General features: G+C 58.7%; 1 protein-coding gene across 1 annotated transcript; it reads left to right on the top strand.

Moving 5' to 3' along the window:
* The first annotated feature begins 1,528 nt into the window (after nt 1–1,528).
* LOC119108930 (protein sprint) lies at nt 1,529–7,255 on the top strand. The gene is made up of 10 exons (XM_037232474.1): nt 1,529–1,581; nt 1,631–1,971; nt 2,486–2,684; nt 2,821–2,993; nt 3,384–3,517; nt 3,852–3,989; nt 4,393–4,806; nt 5,600–5,758; nt 6,187–6,391; nt 6,648–7,255. Exons 1-10 carry the CDS (start codon nt 1,529–1,531, stop codon nt 6,773–6,775), a joined length of 1,944 nt encoding a protein of 647 aa, XP_037088369.1. The 3' UTR covers nt 6,776–7,255.
* The last annotated feature ends 3,766 nt before the right edge of the window (nt 7,256–11,021 follow it).

The raw sequence follows: 11,021 nt of genomic DNA, 5'->3' as shown, positions 1-11,021 counted from the left end.
CAGTCTGCAGAAGGCCGAGTCGCGTCACCAGCTGTCCTCGCGCGCCCTGCTCGGACAAGGTGAGTCGCCACCGGCGGCGCGGAGCTCCCTCACGCGGCCGGGCGCCGCGCCAGGCGAGCATTGTGGGCCTGCTGGGAGTTCGCCGGCGGGAGTCCGATGATCTCACGTCTTGGTGATGACGTTCCCGTGATGGCAGCCTGATGAAAGCGGGCGCGATCTTCGGCTCCGCTGCGGATGAGGCTGGCGAAGAGCACACTGGTTACTTTGTAAATCTGGTAGAACCTTACCATCGTCTGTTGTGTTTTCCCCGCGTGCTTTCAAGGCTCGCCATCAGGCATGCTTCCCCGTGTTATCAGCGGTAGCCACCGTCCGTCGCTCCGTTATCACGCCTCCGGGCGGATGGTCGCCACCTGGCCGCCAGCGCAGGCCGTTTCGGCTGGTGGTTATCTCAGCTCTTCTCCGTATGCCTCCTGACTCAGGCGCGCGCCGCCGTCGCGCCCGCACGTTCAGGTGGTTGGAGACGGGGCGGCGGCGGTTCGTCGGCGCCACGCTATCCACTCGGTATCCGTTTACCCGCTGCTAGGACCCTCCGGGTCGTCCCGCGTTCTATTGCCGCTGTCCGCGTGTACCGCCGACCTGTCGCCGGTCCTGCGGCCACAGAAGAGATCCGTCCATTCGCCGGGTGGGTGCGGTCCGGTAGCTGAGAGTGGTAATGAGTGGGAGCACTTCCCGGAATCACGGGCGTCGGCTTTAGGTTGCGAGGTTTCGTCCCCCGCGTTTATCTGGAAGCGGGACGCTGTGTGTCACTGGAACGTCTCTTATGCCACCTCATGCGTGCGGTGCTGCTGACTCAGGGATAACGATTTGCATGCCTAGAGCCAACTAATAAATAGCTTTGCACTCGTGTCCTTGGGTGAGGTCATCCTGGTCTCTCCCGGCAGAATTCTGGCAGTCGCGCTTGGCGAACAGCCCGTCAGGTGGCAGCACAGGCGCGGGTGGCAGCACGCAGTCGTCGACGGCGAGCAGCCTCAACAAGCCGAGCGGCGGCCACGGCAGCCAATCGAGCCTGGGCAGCCTGGGCAGTCCGCCGGGCGCCCTGCAGCCGCCGCACACCGAGACGCTCACCAGCCAGTCGAGTCAGGGCAGCTCCAGCGGGCCGCAGCAGGTCGACTCGCCGCTCACCACCTTCGGCAAGCGGCTGGCGGTGCGCGCCGCGGCCGAGGGCCGTGCCAGCCCCGTGACGCTCGCGCTGGTGCCCATCAGCGAGCAGGAGGCGGATGGCGGCCGGCGGCCGGCAGCGCACTGTCGCCCCACGCCGCCCAGCAGTCTGCAGCTGCGGCCGGCCGCCAGCGGCGCCGCCAGTCTGCTCAGTCCCCAGCCTGGTGAGCCGCGTCGACAGCCCGGGCGAGCCGGTTGCGCGCGCCGCGCCGCGCGCCCGCCGCCACGCTGGTGCAAGCCCTCGCTCACGCCGCCGGCCGGCAGCAGCTTCAGCCAGACGGGCGGCGGCCAGGTGCGCAGTGAGGTGACCATGCTGATCGGCGGCCAGGGCGTCGGCCGCCAGGTGCGCAGCGCCTCCAACACGCCGGTACGCGAGTTGGCGCCGGCGCCGGGCGGCGCGGCCTGGCGTCAGCCGGGCCTCGCCCGTCACAACGCCCGCCTCCTGCGACGACGACGTGCTGCTGACGGGCGCGCCGCGCGCCAGCCGCCGGCGCGGCCGCAAGAAGCGTTCCACTCACTACCAGGAGGCCGACATCCTGGAGCTGCCGGCCAGCTACTGCCGCAGCTCTGTGGCCGACAAGATCTCGGACTACGAGGACATTTGGGCGTCGCCACCGCGCGAACTGCAGCCGGAGAGCACGTTCAAGCCCCGCACGGCCGCTCGCTCCATGAATGACCTGAGCGACGCCGCTCGCGGCGCTGCCGAGCCGCCGGCCGCCGCCAGCGACCGGACGGCGCTGCGCCTCGAGCTCGGCCCGTCGCGACCCGCCGGCGCCGCCCCTCGCTCGCCGGCCGCCGGCAGTCCGTTCTACGCGGTGCCGGCGGACGCCGTGCGCGACGCGGTCTCGGGCGTGCAGCGGCGCGCGCCGTTCGACCGGAGCGCGGCGCACCGCCACTCGGAGCCCAACATCCGCTGGGAGCCGCCGGGCCGCGGCCGCCGGCCGCCGCTCGAAACCATCGACTCCAGCGACGAGCTGCCGCCGCTCTCCAGCAGCGTCGACAACCTGACGTCGAACGCCGCGCCGCCTGCGCGCCGGCGCGCGCTCGCAGAGCTCGCATGGCATCGCTGAATCGGCGCGCCGTGGCAAGGCCGTGCAGCCGCCGCGCGTGCAGTCGCCTCGCCGGTCACGGCCGCGCCGCGCCTCGCGCCAGCAGCCGTGGCGTGGCGACGCCGCCTGGGCGTCCGCCGGCGCCGACAACGAGGGCTTCGAGGCGGACACGGAGGCCGAGCTGGAGGACGCCGTGCAACTGCGCCGGCCGCCGCCAGAGGCGCGCAACACGGCCCTGAGGCTCTCCGAGTCAACAGAGGAGCAGTCGGAGGCGGCGGCGCCGCCGGCCTTCTCCAAGGAGGAGGAAAGTCGTATCGTGCAGGCCTACGTGCGGCAGAGTTTGACGCAGATGGCGGCGCCGGCGGCGACCGCGCCCGAACCCTCCGACTCGCACGCGTCCGACTATGACAACGTGCGGCCGGCGGGCGAGCCGGCGGCGGCGGCGGCGGCGGCGGCGGCGACAACGACGACGCAGGACGACCCGACCGAAGCCACCAAGTGGCAGTCGATTATGCGACTAATGACCGACCAGATGCGGCTGCGCACCGGCCAGTTCGACGAGCCGCCCGCCGACGACCGCTTTTTTCACCGACTCCGAGTCGTTCGTGCACGTGTGCCAGGAGGCGGCCATGACGGACGACGACACGGCTGCGTCGGAGGGCACGGCCGCCCGGCTGTACCCGCAGCGGCTGCCGCTGCCACGGGCCCCACAGGAGTCGCTCTACTGTGAGTCAGGCCACGGCTGGCCGCCCGGCCTCCTCTCGTGCTCAGGTCTCGGTGGTGCTGCGGTGTGCCGTCCACTCTGGATGCGTGGTTGCTAGGCTTGGCTGCCCGGCTGCTCTGAGGTCCCGCTAGCGCTCGGTGCTTATTTGAGGCTCCGTGCCTGGTGGTCCCGTGGTTCGACTCGCGCTGTCGTGCCCGTGTTGCCGCGTTGGGGTCGAATAGCGTCCCATCGTGCAGCTGCTGGATCGGGCGCGGTCTGTCCCGATCGTGATCGATGCACAGCACATTTGGCCGTGCGGGGCTGATGAGACAGCCAGCGGCAGTGGACGACTGGGCGGCTCTCTCCGCGTGCCGCTACCGTCGTCAGTGGTGAGAACGTGATCTGTCCGACAGCTCCTCCTCGGCTGAACTCCCTCCGCCTTCACCGGAGGAGTCAGCAGTCGGGTGGCGCCATCAAGCAGTACGTGCTGCAGCTGGCGGCCGACAGCGCCAACACCTTCTCGTTGAACGTGCTCAAGTTTCTGCAGGTGGGTCACCGGCATCCCAGGCCCTCCGCGCTCGCCACGCGCACGCCGGCTCTTAGCTGCAGGGGAATCTACGGGCACTGTAGAGTGTGTTACCCAGTAAAATGTTGTTATTGTCACGTTCCATCACGCCCTGCCACCGGCTACAAACGGGCTCGGAGTGTCTGGCGCCGGAAGGGACATAATCTGTTCTCATCAGGGTTAAAGCGCTCCTACTTACAACACTTAAGACCATGGCTTGGAAGGCGTCTTCTGATAACGTCTCTTTGAATACAGTCGTCCTGGATGCCTATGCCATGTTGATCCACATGTCGTGAAATTGCCCCGGGCTTGACAGTGCACACGGGAGGCGACGGAGACCGATCCACACGTGGTCATGAGAAACACGCGCCAGTTTGTCAACGGCATGAAGAACTACTTGGTGAAGAATGGCGAGGGTGATTTTCACCAGATCGTCAACCAGGAAAGGGACAAGGTAAGCGCCGGCACTCACGATGCTACGGAGACACGCACGTACCGAAACGTGTTGCCACGGTTTTGGTGAATTTAGCGATTCCCTTCCTGTGTAAAGAAACTGCCTGTACATAGAAAACGGGCACAGTTGTGACCGGTGATGGTCTGGAATGCCACGGGTGGGGTCAGGGGCGTAGACAAGGGGATGGCTGAGGGGACCATGCTCTCCCCCTAACACAAGAGTTCTGTACTAGACACTGGGCGGTATCACGGGAATCTGGTTCAAAGTCGCAGGATTTTTGGAAAATACTTAGCATTCGGCCCCCTGGGGAAAATGTTGGCCACGTGTCAGGGTTGAGCCCGTGCTTGCTATTTATCAAATATGTTTTTGTGCGTACCGTAATTCTGTACTGTCCCTTACTTAGCTGTCGTCCACTGAGTTCCTGAACCTGGACGTGATCCTGGAGGGTGTGCTGGAGGAGTTGCTGGTGCGACCCTTGTACGACCACATCAGCCAGCTGGCGGCGGAGGATGCGCGCCGCAGTGGCGCCGTCCAGCGACTGGCTGAGAACCTTGAGTTCGCTCGCGGCCGCTCGGCGTCCTCGCTGGGGCTGAAGTCGGAGCGTCCGCCGCCGTCCGCCGCCGCACTGGAGATGATTCGTCGTTCGGCGGTTGAGATGCAGGCCGCCATCAGCCCGCTGGACAAGCTGGAGCACCTGCTGGCGGTGATATCAGCGCTGTTCGCCGCCGCCGGCGCCAAAGATGCCTCCCTGCCGGCCGACGAGTTTTTGCCGCTGCTGATCTTCACGCTCGCTCACTGCCACGCCACCACCATAGAGGTACGGCAGTGAACAAAACGCACGCGCCCGAATAGCGGCATGTTACCAACCTCAATGTACAGCAGGTAGTGTAACGAATGTAGAAGTACACCACCACATCTTCGGTATGGAGACGGGCATTGCTCCCCACACCACGGTGACATGCATGTAATGATGAAAGGAAATGACGGCGTTGGTATTTAATATTTGCAGAATATTCGGCGCCATGCTCCGTATGGGACTATAAAGCACATATTCGCAAAGTTTCTCACTAGCGTATGATATGCATAAGCTGTCTCGAGCGAAGCTAATCATAGCCATTGTTTCGACAGGGGTTTTCCATTTGTTCATCGTCAATCAACGTATTAAAAGCCTATGCGCGCCTTTGACCCATCGACATGCTTTTGATGCGAGAACCAGTAGCGGATAGCGCCGGCTGCTGAGCCCCTCACTGGTGTGGAGGCTGAGTCTGTGGAGGCTGAGTCCCCCATTGGTGTGGAAGCCGAGCCCCTCACTGGTGTGGAGGCTGAGTCTGTGGAGGCTGAGTCCCCCACTGGTGTGGAAGCCGAGCCCCTCACTGGTGTGGAGGCTGAGTCCCCCACTGGTGTGGAGGATGAGCCCCTCACTGGTGTGGAGGATGAGTCTCCCACTGGTGTGAAGGATGAGCTCCCCACTGGTGTGGAGGCTGAGCCCCCCACTGGTGTGGAAGCCGAGCCCCTCACTGGTTTTGAAGCCGCCTCAGTGTCGTGCATCGGTCGACAGCGCCGGCGGTGTGACTGCTGGCCGGTGACGGGGCGGGGTCGCCTCTCCCCAGTTTGAGGCCGACTACATGTGGGGCCTGCTGCACCCTATGTTGCTAAACGGCGAGGCCGGCTACTACCTGACCATGCTGTCCTCGGCCGTGCACGTGCTGAAGAACCTGCAGCACTACCTGGAGGACCGGTCGCGCGAGTCCACCAGGAGCCTGTCACACGTGAGTAGCCGCCGGAGCGCCGGCTCCGCTCAGGTCAGGCTGGACAGACGTGACCGGCAGACGCCGGAGCGCCGGCTCTGCTCAGGTCAGGCTGGACAGACGTGACCGGCAGCCGCCGGAGCGCCGGCTCTGCTCAGGTCAGGCTGGACAGACGTGACCGGCAGCCGTCGGAGCGCCGGCTCCGCTCAGGTCAGGCTGGACAGACCCGACCAGCAAAAGCTGGACGCCACCATTCTTAACGTCGTCGTAACTTTCAGATATTACGAGCTAGTCATTAGAAGGCGTTCATGAATACTCGGATTGCTGTAGTGACACAATGTACCGCTCTGGTCCGGCTTGTGTCTGTATCTGTCTTCATTGTTTCGACTCACGCACCGGTGATGGCTGCAGTTTCATCATGAACGGGATGTGCCCGCGTGTGCCGCCAGTGTTCTGGCTCGTGCAGCGGCGCTGACTCGGTGGACGGCCTGCTGCGAGTCATCATCCCTGACGAGCAGCAGGGCACCATCATCAGTCGCACACTGCCGGCGCGGCCCAACACGAGCGCCCGAGACATCTGCAAGATGCTCGGCAACAAGCTGCGTATCACCAGTCCCATCGATTACGGTCTCTTCAAACTCATCAACGGCAACGGTGGGTGCCGGACTGGGTGGCGAGCGCAAGGTCCCGTGACGTGCCTTCCGCCCGTCTGCCGCTGTCTGCCGGTGTGTGCGGCCGCAGTCCACTGCTGTCGGCCGTTGTCTGCGCCTACAGTGGACCGCTGTCGGCCGCGTCGCGGCTGCCCTGTCTCGGAAGAGCCGGCTGTGTGTCGGGCGATGGTCTCAGGCGGAGGCGCGGCCCGTGTCGGGTGTCGGGCGTCGGCCGCTCACCTCCGGTCCTGGCTCCACAGAGACCCTGCTCGGCGACCAGGAGTGTCCGCAGCTGCTCAAGCAGGAGCTGACCGCCAGCGGAACGCACTGTATGCTCGCCTACAAACGGCTCGAGGCCAAGATCGCCTGGCCCACGGCGCAGCTCTGAGTGACGTCACGATGGTGGCCCGCGGCGGCGTCACGGCTCCGCGCGGCCTGGAGTGGCGTCACTGTGCGTCCGAGGCGCGCCCTCGTGTGTGTGTGCGTATCGTCAGTGGTTCTTTTTGTACTCAGTTTTACACTTGGCGTGCGTCAGCGGCGCTCTCGTGACTAGATTTGGTCTGCGCCGGTGTAGCGCTCCGTCTCGCAGTGGACAGCGCCAGTACGGCGCTCGCTCGGAGTGGGGGGGGGGGGGGGGGAGGGCAGCTCGAGGCCTGAGGTCTGGCAGCGCCGCGGCCGATATCCAGCGCCACTGGCACGCGGTGGATGAGGAGTGACGATGCCGTCAGCCGACCTGGCTGAGCCCAGAGAGCCATGTGCAATGAGTGGGTCTGTCTGCGTGTGTGGGCGCGTCGTGAAATTTGGAATAATCTAGTCAGTTAGCTACCATGGATCGTTTTCTACTTTGTTAACTGTAATACATTTCTGTCCATAGACAAAGTTTGATTTGCTGCGAGTGTGACGAATATGCATTTGCCATGGCATATGACGTTAGGAGAGAGATGCAATTCATTCACATACTTAATGTCCGCGAGCCAAGCGGTGGAAACTTCATGGGCGTCGTTCCGTGCTACTCCGACAGTATTCTATGGCATCTAACCCTGGCAATGGCCACGTACTCACCGTGACGACAGGTTCTAACACCGTACTGGGTTCCTTGGCCTCGGAAGAGTGATAACCAGTGTGATTTAGACACTTGACGGAAAAAGTTTGTAAGAGCCCTAGATTCCTAAACGTGTCAGTCTGTACACTTCTGCCGGGGTTAATGTCTGAACGAGAAGTGACTGGAATTGTGCACCGTCCGAAATGCTAGTCATGCGATTCAAACCATGTTGCAGTGATGCAGCAGAACCTTTAACGTCATGCTAACAGAGCTCTAGCATACAAGCATGGAGCTTATACCTGACCACGTGCCTAAACAGAGGCATGAAGTATGTCACACAGACATGAATCCATCAACCCAGGAGAGGTCGATAAACAATGAGCACGCGCACAGTTGCGGTAGGCAGGTAATTCCACCCAACGCAACAAAAAGACGCGTCTCCTGATGTCAGTGAGAATGGTCGCTAAAATATATGTTGTGACATTGACCTTAAGTGGGAACACGTGAAGGGCGGCCAAAGCAGGATATCTGGGGATACACATAATTTACTTTCGGGCATTTTCCAAAACTGGGTTAGGTGAGCACGCATAAGTCAACCCTAGATTGAGTACAGCTTCAAGGTCTCCAAACTTTCGGCATGAGCACAGCTTCAAGGTCTTCAAGCGCTCAGCGCAGGTGCACTTTGGAGATCTGGTTAATTATTAGGGCTACGGAGTGTCACACATTTGAGTCATATTTCAAAAACACACTCTAGTGAAACTTCATGGCCACTTAGTTTAATAATGCCACAATGTAGTGTCACTGCAGCACCGACAAGACATCATGAGCATATCAATTTTAATTATTACTAGTCCAAATTACGCTGTCAACACTTTGTAACCGCATTTCGCTTCTTCCCTGCAGTTCTCGCGAGCACCGTCGTCATAGCAAACGCCGTGGCACCTCTGCCAGTGCGAATAAAACAATTGTGATTGGCATAGCGGGCGGCAAGGAACTGTAACCATGAAGTGCATTGGTTGAAGTTTGAACTAGTGCGTCGCTATGGAGCATGTGATGCTCCCGTTCCCACAGCCAAAGCGCGCCTCGAAAAGGGTTACCGTGGTGACCGCCATTAGGGTAAAAGCAAGGCCATAGTACAGCGTTTCGTTTAATTCGCGGAAAAATAGCCTCATGTTCGCATATATTGTTGTCTAAGCAGTGTTTCAAGCTGTCGCGGCATTCATAACACAAACATTTTGAGAAATTAGTGTGTTGCAAGTACTACAGAATATACAAGTTGGGAACAGTAATGCAAATGAAATGTTTTACTTTCATAGTAGTGAACAGGATGTCCAATGAGATTTTTTCCCGCAGAAACGGCTCCTTCAGGTCGATATTCTGAGCTATTCAGAAGGATTTTGAGAAAACTGGTATTGTTGATCATATCGTGCGAGTCACATCTATGCAATAAATGAAAAGTACAAGAAGGTGGCATACTCCCTGTAATGATGCATCATGTGCTTTAGTTAGTTGCGCCAGTTTAATTTTTTCTCTAAAAAAATTCACCAAACGTTCGGTGAAGCTATGGTTTTCTAACCCAGTGACCTGTTTAGTCTATCTCTGTTAAACATTCACCAAGGAGTGAAAGCTTTCTAGATAAGCAGTATTCCATATGCATGAGCACTATTCTATGATCGGGCAAGTGTGCATATTCATTAGGAACAGCATGAGTTCAGGGGTTCAACAAACTGTTGCTTTCAGGAAGTTCTGGGCTAGTCTACCTGCTTTGCAAGTTTCGGTGCGGATGTGTCCGTGAAGTTTAAGCCCGTAAATCCATGCAAGACTTGACGGCGCGGGGGGGGGGGGTCATGTGTTATATGGCATATGCATCTTTGGCGACATGCCCTCTAAAGGTCACCGTGAAGGTTGAAAACGATAAGGGATAAAAAAACGTGGTCATGCATTGCCCCGCCAATAAAGCATCCGATTTGAATATGTTGAGATGATCTTTATGAGGTTAGATAGTTTTAGAGGTCGTGCTGATATTGCTGCATATACTTAGCATCATGGCATGCGCTTGGCTGTTGTCACGTGCCAGATATAGATCCAACGCATTTGTGACGGAATTATGCATGTCAGCGCTCTTTAATATCCAATCGCAAGTAAGCTACTAGTAAGCCAATAAGAGGTGAGCTTTAAAGGTCAGATTTCTTAAGTGGCAGGCGTCAGGGCGCACACAACAAGCTCAGAAAAGCTCTGAGCTCTGAGATCAGAAATCCATTCAGTTAAAAATGCTCGGATTAAGTCTGAAAATCTCTGAATATTAACACGTTATTAACTAAATGGACGTGACTTAAGCAGGGTCGCGAACGCTACTTGCGCTTATCAGTAGCATCGTCTCGCCATAAACAACGTAGAGTGCTCAGTCGCATGAGGGACTAGCGGCGGATCCAGAAGGAGGAAGGGGGCCCGGGGTCAAATCCCTCCTTGGGTCCCGATGGGGTCCATAGCCAGCCAAAAAGACGCGGTTTTTTAAACACAAAACGCCATACAAGTTAATGTTCTTGGGTCTCCAGACGACCAAGGACATTCGCAAGCGAAAGTAAAACGCCCGTGAGCATACAGAAACAACTTTTTGCTGATTGAGAGGGTGGTGATTGGGAAATATTTTGAAGATCATCATGCTGTCCAGAGGCCCACGCTGTTGCCGGGGTCCTCATATGTCCACTTGCTAGGGCAATTCGATTACTAAAGAGACTTCCATGTTGCACTCGGGCTCTTTGCATTTTTAACATGTCTTGGCACTCTTGATCGATCAACAGTCCTCAACAGATTCTTTACATTCACTCGAAAGGCTCTGTACACTATTGCGGGGGCCCTTATACCGGGGTGCACTTGTTTGCTCAGGGGCCCTACATATTGGTAACGGGTTCTTTCCGCCTGCTCGGAGGGCCCTGTGCTATTGCTAAGCCCATATATGGATATTAACGCACCGAAGTACTCGATGATCAGGGGTTCTCTGCATAGATCTAGGACTCATTCTCATCATCATCCCCCCGATCTCATTTGCGGAGGACATTCCACTCTTGTTAGAACTCTTTCTGTGTACTGCCCGGGCACTCTTGTTCGTACAGGGGCATTATTTCATACACACTGCTATTGGGAAATTCCCTTTGCTCAGAGGGCCCTGTGGGCTGGACGGGGTCCCATATGTCAGCCTGCCGGGGCACTCTCAGTCTTGCAGGAGCCCACCACGTTGGTTTTGGGGTTCTTTTCGCTTGTTCTGAGGGCCCTATGCTGATGGCGGGAGCGTCTTTGATGGTCTGCCGCGGCACCCTCAACCGCTCAGGTGCCTTCCCTTTTGCTCTGGGGTTTTTCCCGATTTTATCGGAGGGCGTACACCGCTGACGCGGACGTAACTCTTAATCGGCAGGGACAGGATGATGGTTCCTCTTGGCACCTTAGACTGAGAGCAGCAGTCGGATGTGCGCCGATGTGTTTTTACGCGCAATTGTCGAACATAACTTAAGACACCGCCAACGTCGTATATGCCGTTGTCGTTGGCTATTAGATTTGTTACACTTCATAGAATTATACATCATATTCTAGTACA

The sequence above is a fragment of the Pollicipes pollicipes genome, unplaced genomic scaffold (assembly GCF_011947565.3).
Source record: "Pollicipes pollicipes isolate AB1234 unplaced genomic scaffold, Ppol_2.1 Scaffold_7078;HRSCAF=8392_pilon_pilon_pilon, whole genome shotgun sequence".
NCBI classification, from domain to species: domain Eukaryota; kingdom Metazoa; phylum Arthropoda; class Thecostraca; order Pollicipedomorpha; family Pollicipedidae; genus Pollicipes; species Pollicipes pollicipes.
The sequence above is the reverse complement of the archived record's forward strand: the minus strand, read 5'-3'. Positions and strand labels throughout refer to the sequence as shown.

Coding starts and splice junctions, on each gene's coding strand:
- LOC119108930 (XM_037232474.1), top strand. CDS start 1,529: ATGCTGATCGGCGGCCAGGGCGTCGGCCGCCAGGTGCGCAGCGCCTCC. Junction 3,518..3,851: donor ACGTGCTCAAGTTTCTGCAG/GTGGGTCACCGG, acceptor CGGGCTTGACAG/TGCACACGGGAGGCGACGGA. Junction 3,990..4,392: donor TCAACCAGGAAAGGGACAAG/GTAAGCGCCGGC, acceptor TCCCTTACTTAG/CTGTCGTCCACTGAGTTCCT.